This window comes from Parus major, chromosome 5 (genome assembly GCF_001522545.3).
Source record: "Parus major isolate Abel chromosome 5, Parus_major1.1, whole genome shotgun sequence".
In the NCBI taxonomy this organism is placed as follows: Eukaryota; Metazoa; Chordata; class Aves; order Passeriformes; family Paridae; genus Parus; species Parus major.
This window is the reverse complement of record NC_031774.1, coordinates 57,474,679-57,498,141: the sequence shown is the minus strand read 5'-3', so window position 1 is coordinate 57,498,141 and position 23,463 is coordinate 57,474,679. Positions and strand designations below refer to the sequence as shown.

The following is a 23,463-nucleotide window of genomic DNA, read 5'->3' as shown; positions in this document are numbered from 1 at the left end:
TCATTAAAGGGGTGAGAAAGACTCTTAATGGTGTGTCCTGGAAAGCCCTCAGAGATCCCACCCTAAATGTGTAATGGTGTAGAAATGGTTGGGTTTTCACCCTGACTGTTGAAGTTCTTCCCTCCCTGGCACAGCTGTGGGGTCCGTGGATGCTCCCAGCAGACAAATTCACAGTGAGCCTGCCTGGTTTAGCAGGAAGGGCAGTGGCAGACACAAACCCCTGCAGTAACTGGAGGATTTTCTTCTGAGGTTCTGGACTGGACACCATTCCAGCAGGCTGGTGTTGGCCAATTGCAAACAACTCCAGGTGAGTCCTGCAAGCTGGAGGAGGATTTTGGAACATGCATGAGCCCCTTGTGGTCTGCCTGTGTCCGTGTTGCATCAGCAGGAGCTGGTCCTTGTGGGAAGTGGCTTCATCTCATTCCCTCATCTCCCTTTCCATGGAATCAGATTGTCTCAAGTCTGAAGGGAACCCTCTGAGGCTCATGGGGTGCAACTCCCTGCTCTTTGCAGGACTGCTTGAGGTAAATCCTATGGCTGAGAGCATTGTCAGCTGCTCCTTGAGCTCTGGCAGGCTGTGAGCACTTCCCTGGAGCACCTGTCCAGTGATGGACCAACACAAACCACAGAATCCCAGAATGGTTTGGGTTGGAAGGGACCTTAAAGCTCACCCAGTTCCATCTCCTGCCATGGGCAGGGACACCTCCCACTGTCCTGGGTTGCTCCAAGCACTGTCCAACCTGGCCTGGAGCACTGCCAGGGATGGAGCAGTCACAGCTTCTCTGGGCAACCTGGGCCAGGGCCTCCCCAGCCTCCCAGGGAAGAATTTCCTCCTGTTATAAACGCCCCAGCTCCTGTCCCATGGGCCTGCTCTCCTGGAGTTTGTGTGTTTAACCAGGGCTGCTCTATCCTAGATGGAGAATCCCACACTGGCTCTTGGTACATTTCCCATGACAGGTGCTTGCCCAGCTCTCTACTTTATCCAGGTATCTCTGTAATTCCTCTCTATCTGCGAGGGAGCCCAGCGCTCCTACTTGATTAACATCTGTTTCCTGCATTGTGTGTTAAAAAAACAAAATTTCCTGTGTTTAGTGGTCACAGCCCAGCTCCTCATGGCTCCCGCATTTATTATGCACTTGTTATTCACAAAAAGTTTTTCCCACTGGCACAGTGGTTACGGATCTCTGCTGAGATAATCCCGAGTGTCTCCGCACGGGGCTTTTCCGTCCGTGCTTCCGCCTGGATCCCTTCAACGGGTCCAAAAACACAACGCCCAACGTGGGGCTCGAACCCACGACCCTGGGATTAAGAGTCCCATGCTCTACCGACTGAGCTAGCCGGGCGCTCGGGGTGCTGCTGACACTACATGCAATTTAACGTAGCGCATGGTTACGTCACGCCGGGAGCGCGGCGCGGCGGCCAATGGGAGCCCGCGTTGCTGGGCGGTGGGCGCGGGACGGGCTGGGAGCGGCGTCGCCATGAGCTCGATCGGCACCGGGGTGAGTGCGGCGTGAGGGGCGGCACCGGCAGCGCGGCCCGGGCACTGCGCGCCCGCCCCGACCGGCCCCGACAGGCCCCGCCGGCCCCGGGGCCGCCCCGTGCCGGCAGCGAGCGTAGCGCGGCGGCTCCGGGACACTGCGGGCGGCTGAGTCACTGCGGCCCGGCAGGCCCGGGGAACCGGCGGCGGGGCGAGGCGGGCACGGGGATCGTACACTTATCGTGCCCCTCTATATAATATTCTTCTGTGCGTTTCAAATGTACTCCTGTGATCCATACGTTTAAATTATTATTGTCTTACAGAGAAGCAGGGGAGGGACTCTTGATCGGGAGCTGTAGTGAAACGACAAAGAGTGATACGGGTACAAAGCGAAAGAGGGAAAATCAAGTTTGATATTGGGACGAATTTACCCCGTGAGGGAGCCCAGAGCAGCTGTGGCTGTCCCTGGAGCCCTGGCAGTGTTCCGGGCCGGGCACTTGGAGCAGCCTGGGGTGATGGAAGGTGTCCCTGCCATGGCACCTCCAGTTGGAACTGGACGAACTTCAGGGTCCATTCCAGCCCAAACCACTGTGATCCCATGAAATATAAAGCTCTCATAGGTTTTGAGTGTTGTGTAATGCTCAGTGATTTCACATCCAGGATTTGCAGTGTGGGTACATCCAGCACTGATGAAATGGCCTTTCCTGGCTTTTAGTCTGTTTTCTTCTGTTTCTACATCTTTTGTAAGGGGTCAGCCTGTTTTTGGGACTTCACACCATCTCTGGCAGTGACAGGCTTGAAATTTTTAATAAATAGGCTTGATCTGAAAATGCTGTGATATTATGTGGGTTTTTCTTCCTGAGAATTGTGTCTTCTTCTTCAGTATGACTTGTCAGCTTCCACATTTTCTCCAGATGGCAGAGTGTTTCAAGTGGAATATGCTATGAAAGCTGTGGAGAATAGCAGGTAAGATACAAATATCTGTATCAAATATCTGCTCTTTTGGCCTCATTTAAAGCAGCGCTGTTGGACTAGAGAAACATGAGGGTAAAACTGTGGTGGTAAAATGAGTTCTGATCCAAAAGCCCATTTTAGGGATGTGGATTGAGGCATGCTCAGGACCTTCCTTGTAAATGTGTGTCAGCTTCCTAGGGATTCCTCAAGACATGGAGGACATCCAAGTGCTGTTGAAGCTGCACCAGCTGCTCTGGGAGTGTCTTTCTTCCCTGGAGTGCATGTGAAGGAATATTGGGAAGTGGAAATCCCAGCTGTGCTTTAGGGGCAGTGAGATGGATTGGCAGGGCATGGACTGAGTGACCCAGGGGTCTGCTCCAGATAAGGATTAAAATCACAGAATCCCAGGATGATTTGGGGGTTGAAAGGGACCTTAAAGATCATTTAGTTCCACCCCCTTGTTGTCTTCAGTGCTGGAGCTGTGACAAACCTACCTTGGGGGAAATCATGTCACTGTTTCTTCTGTCTTGGTCATTCTCTATGAAGTATTTTACATTGTGAGAAACTGACATTTTTCTTGTTTTTCAGTACAGCAATTGGGATAAGATGCAAAGATGGTGTTGTCTTTGGAGTAGAAAAATTAGTCCTGTCCAAGCTTTACGAAGAGGGGTCCAATAAACGCCTCTTCAATGTTGACCGACACGTTGGGATGGTAAGGTGCCGTTTCATTTTAGGTCTGCAGAAATTGTAAGGTGACCCCCCCTCCCTCAAAAGGACAAATTTAGGAATCAGAGAATCAAAAATAAATAGATTAAGAAAGTAATGTTAATGTGTCTGTGTATAAAGTCAGAAATGCCAGTGGTTTTTTTACTATTTTCTGTAATTTATTCTTTGCACTAAAACATACATGAGTAAAATTCAAATTTAAAGTAGGAGATTGAGGCTGTCTTAAATTTTTAGAAATGCTTTTCCAGTTGTTCAAATTTGTAAATAGAAATATAATATAAATATAATAATATTTATATTTATGATATTTTATATTATATTTATTATAATATAAATATAAAGACAAGTGTTAAAATGGTAATCTTTTACACAGTTACCAAATAAAGGGTGTTCAGGGAAAACATGCTGCATACGAAATTTCCTACTCAACAATGTGGAAATCACCTGAATTGCTTTAAGATTGGTGTATGGAGGCCTGGCCTGTCCATAATAGTGATGTCAAAACAGTGCCAAGGAGTGGTTGCAGTGTGACAGAAACCTGGTGAATACACATGACATGAAATATTGTTTGGGTTGGTGTCGTCACAGTCAGTCATGAGATGATAATTAACACAAAGATAACTTTGGTTATTGATGTTCCTGGAGAACAGCTCTATTAATATATGATGACACTGGCATGTTTAGAGGCTGGTGGCAGATGGGCAGTTTGAACTCCTCCAGGGCAGTGAATACCATGAGCTCTCGTTGCAGGCGGTCGCGGGGCTCCTGGCAGACGCTCGCTCCTTGGCAGACATCGCCCGGGAAGAGGCTTCCAACTTTAGGTCTAACTATGGCTATGACATCCCCCTGAAGGTAAGAGGCCAGTGCAGCTCTCAGGGACTTTGGCTTCTATTCTTGACATGAGAATTAAATTTTATTCCTTATTTCTGTAAATAAGAGTTTCCATAGTTTTATTTTTCCTTTTTCCACGCAGCATCTCGCAGATCGAGTGGCCATGTATGTGCATGCCTACACCCTGTACAGTGCTGTCAGGCCTTTTGGGTGCAGGTGAGTCTTGCAGACACACTCTATTTGTAAATATCTTTTGGTTCACAGTTGCTGGAACTGCTTTGGTTGTCTGAGTTATTTTTTGAAACCTGGAATTAGTAACCCACAGTTCATCTCCTAAAGAATCCCTTCCCTTTCTGTCTGTGTATGTCTAACAACTCAGGTGAGGAATTCATATTCCCATGTGGCTCTGCCAGGCTTCTACAGAGCTGGTTAATTTGTCCCTGGTTTTTAAAGTTTGAGGGTTTGTGCCATTGTGATGGTGGTGAAAGCAGAACTTCCCTCTGCAATCCTTCTGCTTTCCCTGACACCTAAAGAGCAGGTTACAGCTCCTGTGTGATTCTGGTACAAAGGGATTGATAAACATAGATCTGCTGCCAGGTTACTGATCAGTAAAATGCTTCTGGCAATATCCATGTGCTGTTGTGAGGCAAATTGTTCAATAGAGTGTAGCAGGACAGGAGAGTTTTTCTCCAGGAAGGGTGTAGGAAACTGGAGCTGGTGTAGTCTCTCTAGTTGTGTGTGTGTTGGTAAAAGGAAAGGTTATAATTTCTCTTTTCTCCTCCAGTTTCATGTTGGGATCCTATGATAGTGATGATGGTGCACAACTGTACATGATTGATCCGTCAGGAGTTTCATACGTGAGTGTGTCAAAAATATTTCCATCTTAGTATAAGTTCCTCTTTTAAAAGTTTCTAGTTGGGAAAATAGTAAGTGTTGGCCCAAAAGAGCTGTTGTTGTTTTCTCCTTTTGCTGGGAAGTTCTCTGGTGAATCATTGCTGCTCATTTGCATGTCCTTGTTAAAAACAAACATGGTGTATTTCTTAGAAGTGCAGTCTTAGAAATGAGTTTAAAGCTTGTCTGTCAGAAATGGGGAGTTCATCCACGTGGCTATGTCCAGTGAAAACTCCCATGCACTGCCCCAAAAAGGCAAGAATTGTAGTGATTCCCCCTTTTCTAAATACTTAGGTAAGAGAGGGCTGTTCCTCTGGCACTGCCTGCCAGCAGCAAACCCAATCAAAATAAAATTGTTGTTAATTGTTGTTAGTGCTGCATTTTCAGCTATGTGTTACACACAGGTCAATGCACACTCATACTGCTAGATTTCTTGAAATTTTCTTGCAGTATATCCAGTACCATGGCTCTTGAGAGAAATAGAAATGTTTAATTTTTATGTGTTTACATTTCTAATATATTTGCACAGTAGGTGGGTTTAGCTTGGATCCTGTAGAACTTCTGTAGTTCCTGTAGACTTTCTCTTTTCAAACTAATTCTAGTTTATTCTTCCATTTTTTTGTAATAGCAATTTAAAAAAATCTGTTACAACATTTTGAACTGATAGATTTCTGTCCAGGACTTACTGAGCACTTTTCTATCAGTAGTGGTGGTACTTGATGTAGTAATTTGGCTCTATTCAACAGTTTGGGGATGTGCCCCAAGAGAGAACAATGCCAAGGTTTTTTGGCCTCTCACTGTGAGTAAGGTGAGGTTGTCATGTGCTAAGTGACAGTAAGAGGTGTAGAGGGTCTAGCATTTAATTACATTTGCATATTGTTTGTTTGTTTCTTTTTTTTAGGGTTACTGGGGTTGTGCCATTGGTAAAGCCAGGCAGGCTGCAAAAACAGAGATAGAAAAACTTCAGGTATGGTGTAACAGTGTTGTGCTCTCAAGACAAATATTCCTGGTTTACCATGTTACCTTTTGGGTGCCTGAAATACATAAGATACAGGAGAAGCAGGTGTAATACTTCCTTGTACATTTGCCAGTGAGCCAAGTAAGTGAACATAAAAGTATAAATATGTTTTTCATTCTGAATGAAAACCATAGGGCAGCATTGTGCAGGGTGCTGTATCTATTTTTTCCCAAAGGTTTTAGATGATTCTTTTGTTTAACAAGTTCTGAAAAGCTGCTCTTGTTAAAGACAAACTGCTCTGTGGAGGGAAGACAACCAAAAAGTATTGAAGTGTCCTTTAGCTGATTGAACTTAGGTTAGAATCCTGAAAGATTTCCAACTTCCTCATGTGTTTTAATATCTGACACCCTTGGAGACAACATGGAACCAAATTCTTCTTCTGGTCTGTCTCATGTAATTTTTATGTGATGCTCTGTTATAAAAATGTTTTATTTTGGTCTGCAGAGGGATGTCACAGCTGTTCATGGAAAGGTTCAGAGTTTATATGATTGCTGTATTTTTAAGAATAGAGTATTTATGGTGCTGTAGCATTTTTCACCATGACTGAAAAATTACAGGAAAAATTAGACTCGATTCACTCAGTTTTGAATCTGATTCAGATGTCTGAATATCAAATTAAAGGTAAGAAGCCTGCATGATCACTTGATCTTTTATACTGGAATTGTGGCACCTGGGAAATGATAATTTCAATTCCCATGTGTGCACATTGGCAAAAGACAGTGCTGTATTGGGTAACACACAATTTACTCCAAGTAATTAAATTTCTGTGCACTGCTGGGATTTTCCAGAACTTCTGCAGTTACTGATGTGAATTACTGGAACTTTGCAGCAGAGCTGCAGAATGCAGCACATGGAACAGAGGTGTGGCACAGGGCCCAGCTGCAGGTGTTTGTTTAGGGTGTGTGTGCAGTGTCCCCCAGTAAGTGCAGGTGTGGGATCCTGTCACAGCTCTGTGGGGTGAGTCCAGCCCCATCTGCCAGTAAGTTTTGTTCACTGTGGACTGGGCAGGTTTCCAGGTCACAGCTGATTTTGACAAGATGAATTTGTCAAAGTTAAGATGGGAAAAACCAGAAGAACAAAAGGTTTTGTGGGGTGATCCAGCTTAGGGTCAGCTAAGATTTGTTTGTTGGAAGAGATGATTGCAGGTGGAGAGATAAGCAGGGAGGTCAGGACTTTAAACCTGCCTCAGGGCACTGCAGAGCAGCTCCTGTGGCTGGGGAGGATACAGGGCCTGAAACTCTGGTGTAGTTGAGAGGGCAAGAAGGAAACCCTGCATTGATCACATCTCTTGCAGTTTATTGTGTGGAAACTCAGCTGTGGGAAAACCTGTTGAGTGGGGACTGTTTTAATCTCTTGATCTCCTGCAGCTCTGATACTATGACAGCTTTTTGATACATGGACATGATCATGGTTAACTCCTGGGATAAAACTGTTCACATTGTTTACTTTCATTGTCTGCAGAATTAACATACCTGGGATGGGAAAAGAATAATGGCAGAAATTAAATTGACTTCAGTTTTCTTTTCTGTAAATGTGCACGACAGTAGTAATGCCTTAGGGTTTCCTGTTTGACTGCTAACTTTATATGCATGAATCATCATTTAAATGTTTGTGTGACACAAGTTACATTTGTGTTCTGGACCGAGTGTCACAAATCCAATGGGTCTCTGTTCAGGGAACTTCTCCAGGTGGGATTGTGATGGCACACACATTTGTCTAACCAGGCATGGACATTTCTTCTCTGGCCCATTGCTTCACCCCAGAAAGGGCTGAGACACTCCACATGAACTCTTGTCATCTTCATCCCTGCATCAGCAACTCACAACTGTTTTCCATACTAAGACTTTGAAAATACTTTGGGAATTGGAAGAGATGGTAAATTGCATTAATGAAATATAGGAAATATGTTACTGCTTCATAGGTCAGAAAAGTTTACCTATAAAACACAAGTTTATTATATCATGGAAATTTGCACCAGCCTTTGTTCTGATTAACTGTGAAGCTTTCAAAAGACTGTCATATAACTGAGAAAGTATGGAATGAGATGCTGATGCCTTGCCCAGGCAGGCAGTTGGTTGTTAATATTCTCTTCTTGGGGCATTACTTAAACCCCAAAATTACTTGCATAAAATGTTGGTAAGACTAAAAATATTGCTATGCAGCCTAGAAGGAATACCAGTATTACATGTGAATATATGGTGCCTCTCCCATGTGGTTATTTTGTATCAGTTGAGCATAAAGCATCTAGGAACAAGTCAAGCTTTTAGGATGCCAGCATCTCCAGTGGAGCTTCTCAGATTTCAGCTGATGAGTGCTTTAAACTGGGGAATTTCCATGTAATATTTTTCCCTAGAATCTTTCAGTTGTAATATTCTTCCCTGGAAGAATGACTTGCATAGAGCAGTCTGGAAGATGCATTGTAGAGAAGAAATGTGGTTCTGGCCTTTTCTGTTACTTTGATTACTAAACATGAAGCTCATTAGGCACATACTCAGCATCTCCTGTTCTGGCCCTGGGGAAGATTTATATTCTCTTAATAGAAATCTTACATCTGTGTGTCTTTTGCCTACAGATGAAGGAAATGACCTGCCGTGATGTTGTTAAAGAAGTTGCAAAAATGTAAGTCTACAACCTGTTTTTCCAACTTGACAAAATTCCAGACTGGTGAGCTTGCTTTTGTTTCTAACTGAGGCTGTTCCTTTTAAATTTGGTATCATGTTTTAAATTGTCTGACTCTAATCCCTGGTTTTAAAGTATTTAAACCAGGTGACAGATGAAGGGAAACTTCTTGGTGTGCTGCTTCTGAAGTAAGAGTTGTTTGAACAATGACCTGATGCTTCAGAGAGAAGCTGCCCACAAATGATGCTGAGGTCTTGGATTCAGCCTAAAAAAAAAGACTCAAATGCTTGGGAAAGAAGCAAAGTAGAACTTCTTTAAAGGAATATATACAGTATAGCTGTATTATTACCCATTTTAAAATAATTTTTAATAATGAAAATATTTTTCTTCTAGTTCTGCTACTTCAAACTCAGCAGCAGCTCCAGACAGGGTTCTGTTTTTCAGTTCAAATTCAGCTCCTTAGCAGGATTTAGCAAGATAGCAAAGATTTTAATAACATTTAAACCAAAAATACTAGGCATAGTCCAGAGCAGTGATTTTGTCAAGTGCTTGTAAAGGTACACTTTGTTGCAAAGGGCTTGTAACCAGCTGAAAGATGAGAAAGGCCTGGAGATCACCTCAGCTAACAGACAGGGGGGTCTGTAAGCATAGAAGGGCATTTCCCTGGACACCAATGTTCACTTCAGTCTTTATACTTGTTTCACAATACTGGAAGTGTGCTGCTGAAGGTATCCTGCCTTCCTCTACTATCTCCAAGGTTTCCATGTTGGGTAGGAATCACTGGTATTTTTCAACTTCTGGCTTATTAGTGCTTTCTGAAGCAAACTAAGAAATACAAAATACAGGCTTCTTAAATAGTGAATCCATAGGTTATTGTGAGTTCTGCTCTTTCAAGTGTTTCTGCCCAGGATTGTTCCGGTTTGTTTGCATGTTCTGCCACAGAATGAATCAGTGTTAACATTTCTGTCCCACAGCCTAAGCAGTGATTTTACTGGTCTGGGTGGCACTGTGTATGTTGTGATACCAGTTGAAGTTTAAATTCCCATTTCCATGTTTGCCATAAGCACCACACTGGAAATCTTATGTACAGACTTCTGATTAAACACAAGATACTGTGGTGTTGTTATTTAGTGCTAAGTGTAAACTGAAGTAAGATTTACTGGGGAAATGCAGGACACTCCAAGCTGTGTTATAACTGATGTAGCAGCAGCAGGCAGTGATGATGGAGCCTTGGTTTTGCAGTATCTAAATCTTAATGTTTGTTCCAGTTAAGGCAACTTGAACATCTCAACCTCCATCTTGGCTGTAATGATTTAAGGTGTTGTTAGATCAGCAGTTAAGCCTGGAAGATTCTCTGATGGTGTTTGGTGGGGAGAAGGCACAGGGAGAACTAAAATTAATCATAAGAATATTTTACTGAAGAAATCTGTGACAGGAACAAAGTATATTTAGCCTGTTGGTCAGTCTGTTCTAATCTGTTCTTTGTCTGTTCCTTTCAGAATCTACCTAGTTCACGATGAAGTAAAGGATAAAGCTTTTGAGCTGGAACTCAGCTGGGTTGGAGAAAGTAATGCATTTCTATATTCTATAAACACTACAGAAAATATGTAACTTTTTGTACTTAAAGTAAAACATTGCTTGTTAAATTCACTCTGTATGTCAGGGTCCTTGTGTGAATTGTAATTAAGACACTCTTTTTATTGGCAGTAACCAATGGAAAACATGAAATTGTTCCCAAAGACATCAGAGAAGAAGCAGAAAAATATGCCAAGGTAAGTTCTGATTTCAGTGTTGTCTTAGTGCTTCACTTGACAAACTGTATCATTCCAAGACACATCCCCTCAGTGTTAGCTGGTGTTACTGGGAAGGGACAGTAAGGAAGGCTACAGTGTAACCCAGGGATAGTTCTTGCTCTCAGAAACTGTTAATTCAGTGCCTGCCACAAGTGTTAATTCAGTGCCTGCCACTCTCCTGCTGACTACAAGGGTTTGGACACAGTGAGGGAGAGGGGTGTGAAACTGCAACAAACTTCATTTTGTTTATTGCAGGCTGAATTCTAAAACAACTGTTAGACTATTCTTTAATTACACTTTCTTTTTTTAAACAGGAATCTTTGAAAGAGGAAGATGAGTCAGACGATGACAATATGTAACATATTGTTACTCCAAAACAAGTCCAGCTTTTCTTATCTTAGACCAGGTTTGTTTATAATGCATTATGCATGGATGCTGTTGTGTACTTGTTGGAAGAAACCAACTGACCAACTTGCACTAATAAATTTTCCATTTTACTGTCTCTTAGCTTTTATTTCAAATTGTGTAGGCCAGCAACTGTACCTAAAGAGACATAAAGAAGGAAAGACATTATCAGGCCATTGTTGCTTCCTAAAGCACTCCATTTGAGCCAGGCTATGCACAGAAAAACAATCTGTTGAGACATTAGACAAGTCTGCTGTTCATGCTGCATAGTTTAGTATTAAAAACTAGCACTCTGTTCTTCCTTGATTAACCAATAGCACAATTTGCAGTTTGTTCACAGCCAGTCTGTGACTGCTCTTGGCAGAAGAGATGAGAACATGGCCAGCTCCAACAGCAGGTTACAGTTTAAGGTAAAGTGCACAGCTGACAGCTCCTAACAGCCTATGTAACAACCTGTTCAGGAAAAGGAATGTTAATCTGAAGTACTAAGCCCAGGCTTAGTGGAGGAGTAGGAGGAATTAAAAACTAATTCAATTTAAAACAGTGCTTGTGTTAAGTTCTAAAGCTGTCAGATCTATTAAGCAATGTAATTGGAATTAATCCTTGAAGAGCCAAACTATTTTTAAACTGTTTTATTCAGCTATAGTTTCTTAACACACTTCTGAATCTGCTTCATCAATTGTTGACCTTTCCAGAAGTTAAAAACAAGCTTTGCTGCTGTCATTCCCCACTTCCTAGGAAAACAGACTGCCTATTCTAGTCATGTCAAAGTTTTGAAGCAGCAGGTTGGATGGGGCTGGGAGGGAACAACCTGGTCTGGTGGAAGGTGACTCTGCCCATGACAGGGGAGTAGAATGAGATGATCTTTGAGGTCTATTCTAACCCTTATGATTTTTCTATAAGGTAATAAACTGTTCTGTTCACCTTAAACCTCAGTTACAAATGAAGTCTTGTTTGTACATGCAGTTAAAATTCTAAAGGCCCTGCTAATCTAAAATGCATACTTGTGTAATGAATCAAACTCCTCAGCTTTAAGACTACACACTGCTGTTCAGCAGCCCTTAAAACAGCTTTCTCTTACAGGTTTATTTTTATAGAGGTAGTTTGGAAAATGCCTGGCCTTCTCCAGTCTCCTTTGTACCAGGATTACAAAGCACAGGTTTTACTTCCTTTTTGTGACATGGGAAGGGCAGCAGAGAGAGGTGTGGCACTGACTGTCAGTTCAGGCTACCTGAGCTCCTGCTGGGACAGATGGGGCCAGCCTGAGCCAGCATTAGTCATGGCCAGGACAGCAGCCTCCTTCAGTGCCTCCTCCTGAGGCAACAGCAACAGCTGCTGCACTGAGTCAGCCTGGAATTCCATGTTCCAGGGCTTCAGACTGAATTTACTACTGCAGTTTCCTGCTGACTCAGCTCTTTGAGTCACTGGTGAGTGCCAGTCAGAAACTCCTCAGCAGCACCTTAAAGCATCAGCTGAGGCTGATCTCCCACTCCCTGGGTATGGCAACAGGGAAGTACCTGATTCTCTTCATTTTCTCTTGATTCTATTGCTAAAATCACACAATATTCCAAGTTGGAAGGGACCCAAAAGAATCATCACGTCCAGGACAGAAACCCATGAGCTTGGTGTTTTTAGCACCATGCTGTAAACTGCTAAAGGGAAACTGAAAGCTGTCCTCGTGTGGCTACACCCACCCATCCACCCCTCTAATCCTTTCAGTGACAGCCATTCACAATTAGGAACTATAACAACACTCACCAGATTTCAGGGTCCAGTGAGAAGAGCAGTACCAGCTGTGTGTATTTACAAGACAGAACTGAAGGACTATAAAGAGATGAGAGGAAGGTGGACAGGCATCTATTTGCTTATCCAAAATTTCCAAATAACTACTTGGAGAACACGGCAATCTAAAAAGCTCACTTGAGGATCAACACTTAATTATTCTGTACCTTTGCACAACAAGCAAAAAGTCCCATAAAAAGCAATTTCAAGAGGCTGTGGATAGCAGTACATGCAAAACACTGCAGTGTCTTGCCAGTCATGGCAAAATTTAGTTAAACAATACCAAGATGATTGTTTTTGTCAGGTTATTTTCTAAATTTAATAATTACTTTATCAGAGTATAGGCTCAGCCTGTTGATTAAAAAAAAAAAAAAAAGGAGAAAAACCCTACTTTCATTTCCACTGACTGCAAGATAGGGAAAGAAAAAATAAATTTGAGCATTGGGATGTGAGATAAGAAATTTGTTTTTATTTGTGGGGCAGGGGGGAGGGTCAAAGAGGAAAAAGGCAGGAGAATACTAAACAAGATATTTTAATACTGACATTTCCCTTTAATTTAGAAACAGAAAACTAGCAGAATTCTTTTTGATCTTAGGTTCAGCATTTCTACCTCATGTCAACAAGGCCCAGGAACATTAGAACAGATTTCTAGCCCAGAGAGACTCATTCCAGCAGCAAAACTACTGCAACTCCCCTGTGACAGCTATTTTTGTAACCTTGCAGTTCCATGAGACAACCACACTGTATTTTAAAAGTTACTTACAAATTTGAAGTTAGTTACTTAACAATGATTAACTAATTATACAGTAGTGCATTAGCCATCATAATGTTTAATTTCATAATTTAGTCCATAGCTGATGGGCTAAACAAACTTCAGTGAGTTTTGCTACTGCATAGTATTTACTTGTTGCTATGTCAAACAGTGAAGTTGAGCAAGGGAAGAAATCTTTCAGGGAGAAAAAAGTGGCTGCTTATGGCCACACTGACCAAATAAAAAATTAAAAATGCAGTGGGACAGCAAAGCATCATTAAACTTTATTAAATGTTGAAGACCTTTATTTTTTTTTAAATATATAGAGCCGTCTGAGACAATCAATTGGTGAACAAGCAAAAATAATACTAAATTGCAAAAACCCAAAAAGCTTACATTTAGCAGAGGCTCTGTTTTAATTACAGGATTAAGAGAAAAAAATCTGGCTCTGTTATGGGTACTCCCATGTCCTGCAGGCTTAACCAACATCTAAAGGCAAGAGTTTGATTTAAGCCCAGAGAACAGAACCTGATCAGGCACCATGAGTTCCTACAGAAATAACACTTAGATCCCCTTCCCTAAAATTAAAATTAGCTTTTCTAGCTGGCTTGAAAATGGTCAGTTATAACTTCAGTGTAACTAAAATGTGGAAATGCTTTGCAAGGCAAACAAATGGCAGGGTGAAATCTTCTGAATTAGAGCTTTGAGCAAGAGGTGATGACCCAAGAGTCTCACTTGGGTTATTTCTGCCCAAAGCACTAGGAAGTTTCAGATCTAAAGATAGCAGAAAAGCAGCACTGCTTCCTTCAGGCTCCACAACTAACCTGCTTTGTCCTACTGTGGCCATTTATGGGAACACATAATACAGCAGAAAGTTAAATACCCACTTGGAATGTGTAACTCCAGTTCTTGCCATGCTCAGGGTTTCAGTGGTGTATTCTTGCTTAAGACCCAAAGCACAGGGCTTAAACAGAATAGCAGGAAGGGTGTGCAGACCAAATCATGGCTTAGCTCAGTCATCCCTCCACCCAAGGAGTGTTTTAGAAGTACAGATCCAATGATGACACAAGAGTAGCCTGTTCAGTAAGATGCTTTCTCCTTAAGTCTCACACATCCACTGGCTGTTACTCAGCACCTGATGAGTCACTACTCTGCTGTTCATTAAGGCTGGATATGTCACATTCCTTGTTACAACTATCTAGTGAGCAAGTCCACATAGAGCAGCTTTGCTCAAGAGAATTAAGAAGGGGACTAGGTGAACCGCAGGTGACAAATTACAAAACAATACACTCCAGTATCTGATTTACTTACATCTGTCTCCCTGACTGCACCAGGGCAGATTTCAGAATATGAAAGTGCACTTGCAGAGTTTAAAAAGCAAGTTTAAGCTATTGCATCAAGATAATTAATTTTATGCTACTTTAATATGGCCATAAAAGTTACTGGCTTGGATAATATCCTCTTTACAACTGCTAGTACTGCTGATGAAATGATGGCAAGATTGTTAGAAGTAACCCATATGTGAAATTTCCTGTGTGGCAGACATCCACGAGGCCATCTCCAAAAGAAATACTACCCATCTGTATTTGGTGCTGACTCTCAGAAAGGAAACATTCCAAGCAGAATGTGTCTCATGAAGATCTGAAGTATGCCAAGCATTGGGTCATTCATTTGTAACTTCTCATCACCAGAAATAGCTGGATGGCCTGAGGTTAAAGCCCCACATGCTGAGAGTGTGACTGTCCATGTGGATGCAGCACTGCTTGGGATGTTCTCTGACTGTGCAGTCCCAAGCACCCTTAAGGAAGGAGATTTGGAATAACTCCAGGACTGTTTTGCAAGTCTCTTCCTGAAGATAAAACCACAGCCATAGAAGGGAACACAAAACAGTGAATTCAGTAACGCATCTTTGCATGACCTTAAAATGAAGTACACAGTTCAAAGATTACGAAGAGACAAATAGTTTTGATTGTCATGACAATTTTGACGCTGTAATTGCACCAAAAATTTCAGCACAGAGTCTGTTCTCTCCCCCTCATTTTCTTCTTTCAGTTGCATGTCTGTAAGACAAGGACCAGCTTTTCCTCTGCCCACTAGTTTTTCAAGTTGCATGCAGCAAGGAAGTTACTTGTACTTAAGAACTGAGAGCTATTTTGAGATGCCAACTGCCTGTAACTTTCCATTATAGAGCATCTTGCTGTCTATCATGTCCAATTACCCAGAGTTGCAGAAAACAAGTGGTAGCAGAGTTAAGTCTTGCCTTACTGTAAATACATTCTAGTATTTTAGAACATAGGATCTACAGTCAAGCTCAAACCAAGTCTCCTATTTCCAGATGGATGCAGCCACCCCCACACAGTGCTCTTTCATCTTCAGTACATTGCTATTAAAGGACTCTGAAACAGTTGTTTAAAAATGGTTCTTACGAGTTGCTGTGCCAACCAAAAATGGACAACTAGAATGAAGCAGGCAGCAGCATCACACAGTTTGTAGTCCAAACACATGCATGTCTTCAGATAGGAAAAAACTGCAATCCCCTGAAGTCTCCCCTCAAACCAGTGTAGGAACTGCCCACTGAAAATACCATTTTAGGCAATGTGATAAAACCAGCCAATCAAGGGTTTAGAAAGAACATGGTGTGCTTTATTGCTGCATAAAATTAGATATAATTTGGTACACATATTGTCTGCATATCCAAAATCAGTCAAGAGGATTCCAGTTTCACCAGATTAAGAGTAGGCTCAATTACAGTGAATTCACCCCAAAACTGATGCATTCCAAACACACATATCTCCCAAAAACCCACCCAGGTGATGCCTAAATTTTTTCTAAGTTAAAATGTATCTTGTTTGTTGGGATTTTAGAAAAGCAGGACATCTGCTCCTTTCATTACCTTCAGAAAGAACAGAGACCTGTTCCATTGGACTACATTAACAAGTGACAAGAACAGCACAGGAAGCAGCAGCTATTTTAGCAGAATGTTCAAAGCTGTTTCAATACTAACCCCAGGTGTTCCCAGTTGACAAATTCCATCAAGTGAGAGCTATTTCCCCCAAATACTTTCCTGTGTACATCAGGAATAGAAATGAATCTGAAATGCTGTTTGAGGTAGAACCAAAATGCAGCTAAATGTGTTTTCCATCAGTTGGTTTAACAAGAGCTGCTTCCCCCAGCCAAGTGTTTGTGTCTGTCTTCACAGCAGTTGTACCCTGTTGTGCTGCCTGCAAGGACTCACTCTCACAAATACATCTTCCATTGATCCAGAATAATAAAACCCTCTAAAAAGCCATGCATTTTGCTCTGTCAGAGTTCTGAATGTCACACAACACAGCTCTGTTTATAGCTGTAGCTAATAAGGTGACACTACACGGGAGCACTGCAGGGGAAAGCACATCCCTGAAGGTATGAACTCCTGGAAACAGCACAGTCTGCCAATTAATTCACAGGCTTAGTGTTGATGGAGCAGCCAGCTCCCTGGCCACCTAGAAACGAGCTATCTGGAATAATGTCCTCCAAAAGACACACACAAATGAAAAATAACTTTGGAAAAAATGGCTGAGCAGGCAAAAGAATTCAGAATTTAATCACTGGCTGAACTGTAGATTCTTTCCAACAGCAGCTACTTACAGCTCAAAACATTTAATTTGGAAGACTGAGGGCATTAATACTTTTAAAGAATCAATACTGACCAACTGCAGTCTTGTTAGTTGAGGCTGAAAAGTAAATTAACCTGCAGTGATTGAAATAATTTGGACAAGCAAAAGCCCTGGAAGAAAGGCCATGTAACCATTGCTGTCACCAGATTTCTTTTGCTGAGCAGTCACGCTGAACAGCAGTGCTGCTGCTTCCCTCTTTGTGCCAGGCTGGTAGTGACACTCAGACTGCAGTGACACACACACTCTGCTTCTGGAGGGTGACAAGGGAGGATTGTGAATCCATAGTCCTGATCCTGCTGGATCACTTTGCTCTACACTCTGCATCTGTAACAATAAAGTATTTTAATCACCAGCTTATCAGTGCTGGCAAACCCAAGACAACCCTATTCTGGCAGGTGGACTGTATCCAAGGACTCACCATCAATGTTAGAACCCTGTTCTTTATCTCCACAAGTATGGAAAGATGCATTTTAGTAAAAATCTGAACTCTGCAAGCCACTTGCACAAGCTTTTTCAGACACTGGTATATGAGAACATGGTTCAGAAGAGCTTTATTTCCTTCTTGTCCTTTTTCCCATGGCTATTGTTGCAGCAAAAAGTGTTACCAGGAGGCAGTGGGGAAAAAAAAAAAATCAGTCTAAGATACAAACTAGCAACAGGTAGGATAAAAGGATAAACAGGGAAGACTGCCCATGACAGATCATTCAAACTACCAAAAAACAAGACTACCCTGAATCTAACACAGGTAAAGAAATTAATCCAGCCACAGTTAGTTCTCTATACCAAAGTGAAACATCCATTTCAGCTCTCCAGTCAGCAGCAGCTCACTTCTTAGCTATGGGCAGCACTAGGCACCTCTTCAGTAAACGTTTACTCCAGTGTGGTAACACAAAAGGCTGAAAAAGTGCCCACACTGTTGCTACAAAGTAGATCTTAGAAGTTAAACATTTAAGGAGGAGTATCCTCTATTTCAGCATCTTAATTTACTCAGAAGACTGCAAAAAGTTTCTTCAAATACAACATGCAGAACTTCAAAGACTTTTTCTCCTGTTGGTTTTCATAGCAATGAAATAATTGCCACTCCCAAACCCACATGAATCTTGCTTTCAAGTTTTACTCTGTACATTTGATTTAGATGGGAGTTTACTAAAGTAGCAGTAATTATAAACTAGAGATTTGACTCTGTTAGGAAGAATATAGACTATTTAGAGATTCAGGTGTAAGTTTAGATGTTTTCCATTTAAGTTTATTTCAAGAACATAAAATGTATTCAATCTGTAGATGGATAACTGACTGTATTTACTGACAAAACCACTCTTCCAATTCTGTAAAAAAAACCCCAACATCTTTTCTCCCCTTGAAAGATAAAAACTTCTACAGCAAAAGAGTTTACATCAGGAATAAGGTTTACACCTCAGAAGCCAAGAAAAAAGGCTGCATGCTGCAGAGATAATTTGAAAGCCAGTTAAAAAGCATAGAGTTAAAAAAATTTAAATTTACAACACTGGAATGGTTGATGCACTGATGCAGCCTGCACATTCACAGGATACATTTCTGTACTAACCACTGTCTTGTGCCTGCCATGAAAAATGTTATTCAGAAAGCATGAAAGAGAACTGACAGGTAGATGTAGAGATCTGATCCTTCACCTTTACTGCTGGCATCCAAAGTGTTATTTTGAAAAATATGTAAGAACACTCTCCTTCAGCAGCTGTGTGAGCAGTCCTACCCAGAACAGTAACTAAATTCTCATTTTACTTCAAGCACCTACTTCCAAGTTTTGAAAGACAGGCTGATCACTTGATTGCAGGTGATGACAGAATCCTTTGCCACATCTAAATTAAAGCTGCTGCACAAATCTTCAGGTTCCCTGCAGTGCTGTGTAGTTGTTTTGAAACACTGCATGACTTCCCCAGGACAGCTGTAACTATCGTCACCAATGTGAACCTGCAGTCCTGAGAAATAATACCAGAAATTCAGTGTATTTGTAATCAAATTCCATATCCCACATGCCTTTATTAGACAAAAAAATAGAAATTAAGCATCTATATTCAGATAATACCACATGCCAAAACATGCAGAAACTGGCTTTAGAATCCATGCTTGAGTAAAGCCTGGCAATAAGCATGTAGTTCCTAAATTAGCCAACATTAACATTTGATACAAATATGTCAGCTATCATAAAATTACATACCAGAAAGAATAAAAATAGCCTCTTACAACATAGCTCTTGTTCTGTCCAAACACAAGATTACTAAATCAGTCATAAAACAAGCAACATTTTCTGTCTGGCATTAAAAGATTGCCTGATAGATGCCACAGCTCAGGGGGGGCTGGGGGGAAGCAGCAGCTCCATCAGCTGAGAACTGAAACTGCTCTGGTGGTGCTGGGCTGCCAACAGCAGCCTCAGTGAATGCATCAGTGATTCCTGCACACGCTGCAACATGTGGAACTGCAGCTCAGATCTGCAGCCACAAAGCACAACAAAGTCTGGACATCGTTGATTCAGGAAAAATGGGGCTGCTCCTCCCTGGAGAACACTGAGGCTGCTGCCAAGAGCTTGGCCAGCTGAGCACAGATCACTTTACTGGTGTTACTGGGAAAAGCAACTACAAAGTGAGTATTATATTTGAAGAGCTGGTAGAAATCCCAGTTCTGAGATTTTTCTCATGTAAGTATTTCTGACAGTGCTCTACATCCTAAATATTTTCATCATTACTCATGTCCAGAAGATACTGCACTGCTACAAAACATCCCTAGAGCAGATCCAAGAAATCAGCACTGAACTTCAGTGGAGAAAATGCATCAATTCAGGCTTCCTGAGGGTTGCCAGGCTTTGTGTCTTCTCCAGAGGGAAACCTCACAAGACAATGATTAAAATCAGCATGAAGTTATATTTGAATAATTAAATGTCCATTTTCTGAACTTGAGGACAGAAATGTCCCAGAGCTGGGGAAAATGTAAGCATTTAACATTAACAGGTTTTATTCCAGTTGGTTGGGTTTTTGTTTTTTTCCTCTCTCACATAAATGATTATAAAAATGAATGAACTTAATGCTGATAGTTTAGAAGTGAAGCACAATTTTCTCTGTAGCCAGGAAAGGTTTGATCTTCCACTTTTATATACCAGCTATTACTGGTTGAATTTTTTTTGCTGTCAACATCACATTTATTGGGATTTTTTTCTCTTTATACCTGCATTTCACAGCTTCTTACCATGCTCCTCTGAGCAGTTTGCATTCACTGAGATAGTAAAGCTTTATGGGAAGCATGTGACCTTAATTTGCACAGAAATACTGCACTTCCACACAGAGAATCTGCAAAAGTGTTGCCTATTTAACTACAGAACAGAAACAGCAAGGGGAAGAGCATAAAAAAAACCCCAGTGAAAACAGAAATAAAAGCTAAAAGTCTCCTGAACAGCTGCAAAGTCTGACAGAGAAGCGCTGTACTTAATTACATAGAAAGAAGCTCAAAAATAAGATCCAATATTTTTAATATTAGTACAGTATCTTGGCTGCAATTTTACATGTATTCTGAGTTCTTTTATCTACAAAAAAATTGCAGAATGTCAAGAGCAGTATGTGATTACTGAACAGAATAAAACCATCTTACTTATCCCAGAAATTTTCTTACTTTATCTTGATCTGAAGGAAGCCACGTGATACATTCAACAGTTACTTATTCTGCTGTTCTTATAAAGAGACCTGTAAGATACAGACATTCCTAAGTTTGTTCTTTCTTATCACGTGCAACATTTATGGAAGACTTTGGGCAAGATTTCAGTATATTCTGCAACTAATACACCAAACACATTTTCAAGTGTTTAAGTGTATTATATTTACTAATTTACTTAAAGCCATCACTTAGAATTCCACGTAACCAATGACCAGTGTCATTCTCAGAGTGCCTTAATGCATTTAATTGTTTTTAAATTAAGAAGCCTTTCATTTGCTCAAGCTAAGACTCAAATGCATTTCCCCAGTCAGATCTCCCATGCTGCATCTACAAGACCTTTGGTACTAACAAAGTACAGATAACACAAGTACTGCTGCTTTGAACAGCAATCTAAAAAATGAAATGTTTCTCCTTCACAGGTGTCTGTACAGAGAGATTAGATACTAAAATGACTTAACTGTGATTGTCCCACTCTAGAGCTCCTCAGCTGTTAACTCTGTGCAGTCAATACAACAGGCCATGATAGAAAGGCTCACCAAAGTGACCTCCTCTGCTCAAGTCTTCCACTCCTTTCCACAGTGTCATTGTAAGGGTTTGCACAGGGGGATGGGGCACAGTGCAAAGATCCAGCACAGCCAGGAGAGCTTGAAGTTTCAGGGCTGCTTAACAATGATATTTAGGACAAAAAATTTCAGTATCATGGAGTAACTCTTGGGTCCTGAGGTTCCTATTCCAATGAAAAGACATTTAAACCAAAATTAAGACTTTTTTCCTGCCTTGCCAAAAGCCCAGTGTTCTCTTTCCGTGACACCAGACATCATCCCTAAGCTGCATGAGAACATTTGTGCTGTGCTGAGCTGCCCACTGGGCATTAAGTGCTTTAAATACCATAAAAGAACAAGTCACCTCTCCTGCTTGCTGGCTATACAGAAATAAAGTCCATTTGCTCACAGCAGCTCGGTGAATGATGTGCCATGAGCCTCCCTAATTGTGCTGGCTGTAACAGGTACATTCACAGGGGCAGGATTTTTATGCTAGAAATCAGGAACAAGACCGGTTAGTTTAATCACAAACTGTTATTTATTGAATGGTTCTACACTCAGTACAGAGATACAAACCGTGCCTCAGGAAAGCTCACAGTCCAAGCCAGGATTTGCCCAACACACTCCAAAGAGAGATCAGAAGTTCACATTCAAATGGAATTTTGGAAGTTTTGTTAACATTTTGGTTAGACATAATATATTCTATGCCACAGAGTCAGAGAATGGTTTGGGTTGGAAGGAACCTCAAAAACATCATCCAGTTCCAACCCCTGCCATGGGCAGGGAGACCTTCTGCTATCCCAGGCTGCTTCAAGCCCTGTCCAACCTGGCCTTGGACACTGCCAGAGATCCAGGGGGAGCCACAGCTTCTCTGGGTAACCTGTGCCAGGGTCTCACCACCCTCACAGGGAAGAATTCCCTCCTCATACAGAAACTCGACCTGCTCTCAGTCAGTGCAAAACCATTCCCCCTTGTCCTGTCACTCCATGCTCTTGTCCAAAGTGCCTCTCCAGGTCTCTTGTAGGTTCCCCTCAGATAGTCTCCAGTTTATCCACTGCATAAAACAGAACTACAACACAGAATCATCAAAGCTCCCTCAAAACTATGGCTCAACATTTAGACATTTTGTAGAGATCCTCAACCATTTTTAATATTTATATATATTATATATTTATATGTAATCCAGATCCAAACACCAGAATTCCAGACCTTTCCTCCATGTCAGGTCTTGCCTGCAGTCAATTCAAGTCTTGTGTACCTTGTGAATTATTAAACCTTCAGAGCTTAGCTGTACCACACACCTCACTTAACTCCCTAAAGAACTCTCCCATTACTTGTCACTTTCCAAAGCATCAGACTTCATAGACAAAAAATAAAAATACAAAAGCCACCTTCAAAGCAGAACTTACTTGGGAACCATACCCAAATTAACCATGTATTTCTGTCAAATTAACACAATAGTCCCCCCGCGGTTGCTTTAGGTAACCCTGAGATGCCTTTTAGTTCACAGTGAGCACTGTCAAACAGATGCTCATCACTCTGGAAAAAAAAAATATGGATCCGTTGCTTCAGAATAAAAACTATGCATCTGTATTATCATAAACCACAGAACAAATTCTGTATAATATGTCAAAATGTGAAACTAACGCTAAAACATATGGTTGTATCATAGGCTTCGGCCTGTAACTCCTACTTACGTCAAAGCTCGTCTCTAAGACCAAACTCTCTCAAAGGACTCCGATAGGTGCAGGTGTCCCGCCTCGTAAGGCCGCACCTCCAGGACCACACACTACAACACCCCCACACCCGTCCCAGAAAAAGCCCTCAGCCTCCTCCACACTGGTCATCCCCGTCCGTGCTGCGTCTTCCTGCAGAGGGAACCGTGGGGAAGCGCTCGAGCAGCAAGAGCCGGTCGCGTTCCCTCCCCACACGCGTCACGGGGATGATGAAGGGCGGCGGAGCTGCGCCCTCCCTCGCGGGAAGGCGGCGCGGGCCGGCAGCCCCTACCTGCACCCCGGGTGTGTCTCTGCGGGGCGCTCGAGCCGCTCCGGCGGCTCCGCGCCCTCACGGCGGGCGGTCCCGGCGCCTCCATGGCGGCCGCTCCACTTCCGGGTCCGGCCGGGCCCGCTCCTGCGCCATCGCCGCCGAAAGCGGGACCGCCACCATCACCCAGCGACGGGGTCATACCGCCGGAAAGAGACGCGGTGCCGCCTCAGCGGACCTCAGGACGAGCCTCCCGGCCGCTCCCTCCGCCGATCCCACGGACATTCCCGCTCCTTCCTCTCCCCGCGGCCTAAAATGGGAAAGAGCCGCGCACAAAATGGCGCCTGGGACGCCGCT

General features: G+C 42.3%; 2 protein-coding genes and 1 non-coding gene across 19 annotated transcripts; 1 reads left to right on the top strand and 2 right to left on the bottom strand.

Moving 5' to 3' along the window:
- Positions 1-1,270: 1,270 nt before the first annotated feature.
- On the bottom strand, positions 1,271-1,343 carry TRNAK-CUU. Its single transcript has one exon. It is a non-coding gene; the product is annotated as a tRNA-Lys (tRNA).
- Positions 1,344-1,393: 50 nt separating this feature from the next.
- PSMA3 (proteasome 20S subunit alpha 3) lies at positions 1,394-10,811 on the top strand. The gene is made up of 11 exons (XM_015631249.2): positions 1,394-1,499; positions 2,361-2,443; positions 3,020-3,143; positions 3,908-4,009; positions 4,131-4,204; positions 4,773-4,845; positions 5,781-5,846; positions 8,470-8,516; positions 10,016-10,083; positions 10,224-10,288; positions 10,624-10,811. The coding sequence occupies exons 1-11, from the start codon at positions 1,479-1,481 to the stop codon at positions 10,666-10,668; spliced, it is 768 nt and encodes a 255-aa protein (XP_015486735.1). The 5' UTR covers positions 1,394-1,478; the 3' UTR covers positions 10,669-10,811.
- LOC107206010 lies at positions 6,156-23,457 on the bottom strand. Of its 17 annotated transcripts, none has more exons than XR_004497729.1 (4): positions 23,131-23,457; positions 21,040-21,243; positions 20,540-20,610; positions 15,869-18,858 (listed from the first exon to the last, which is right to left on the bottom strand). XR_004497729.1 is itself a non-coding variant. In XM_015631251.2 (3 exons), the coding sequence occupies exons 1-3, from the start codon at positions 23,306-23,308 to the stop codon at positions 10,804-10,806; spliced, it is 411 nt and encodes a 136-aa protein (XP_015486737.1). In that variant the 5' UTR covers positions 23,309-23,457; the 3' UTR covers positions 6,156-10,803. The 17 variants fall into 17 exon arrangements, 4 of the variants coding, with proteins under 4 accessions (XP_015486737.1, XP_015486736.1, XP_015486738.1 ...); XR_004497727.1 differs by having other exon boundaries at positions 21,040-21,240; XR_001522230.1 differs by lacking the exons at positions 20,540-20,610; positions 21,040-21,243 and having other exon boundaries at positions 15,869-17,227; positions 17,322-17,483; positions 18,675-18,858.
- Positions 23,458-23,463: the final 6 nt, after the last annotated feature.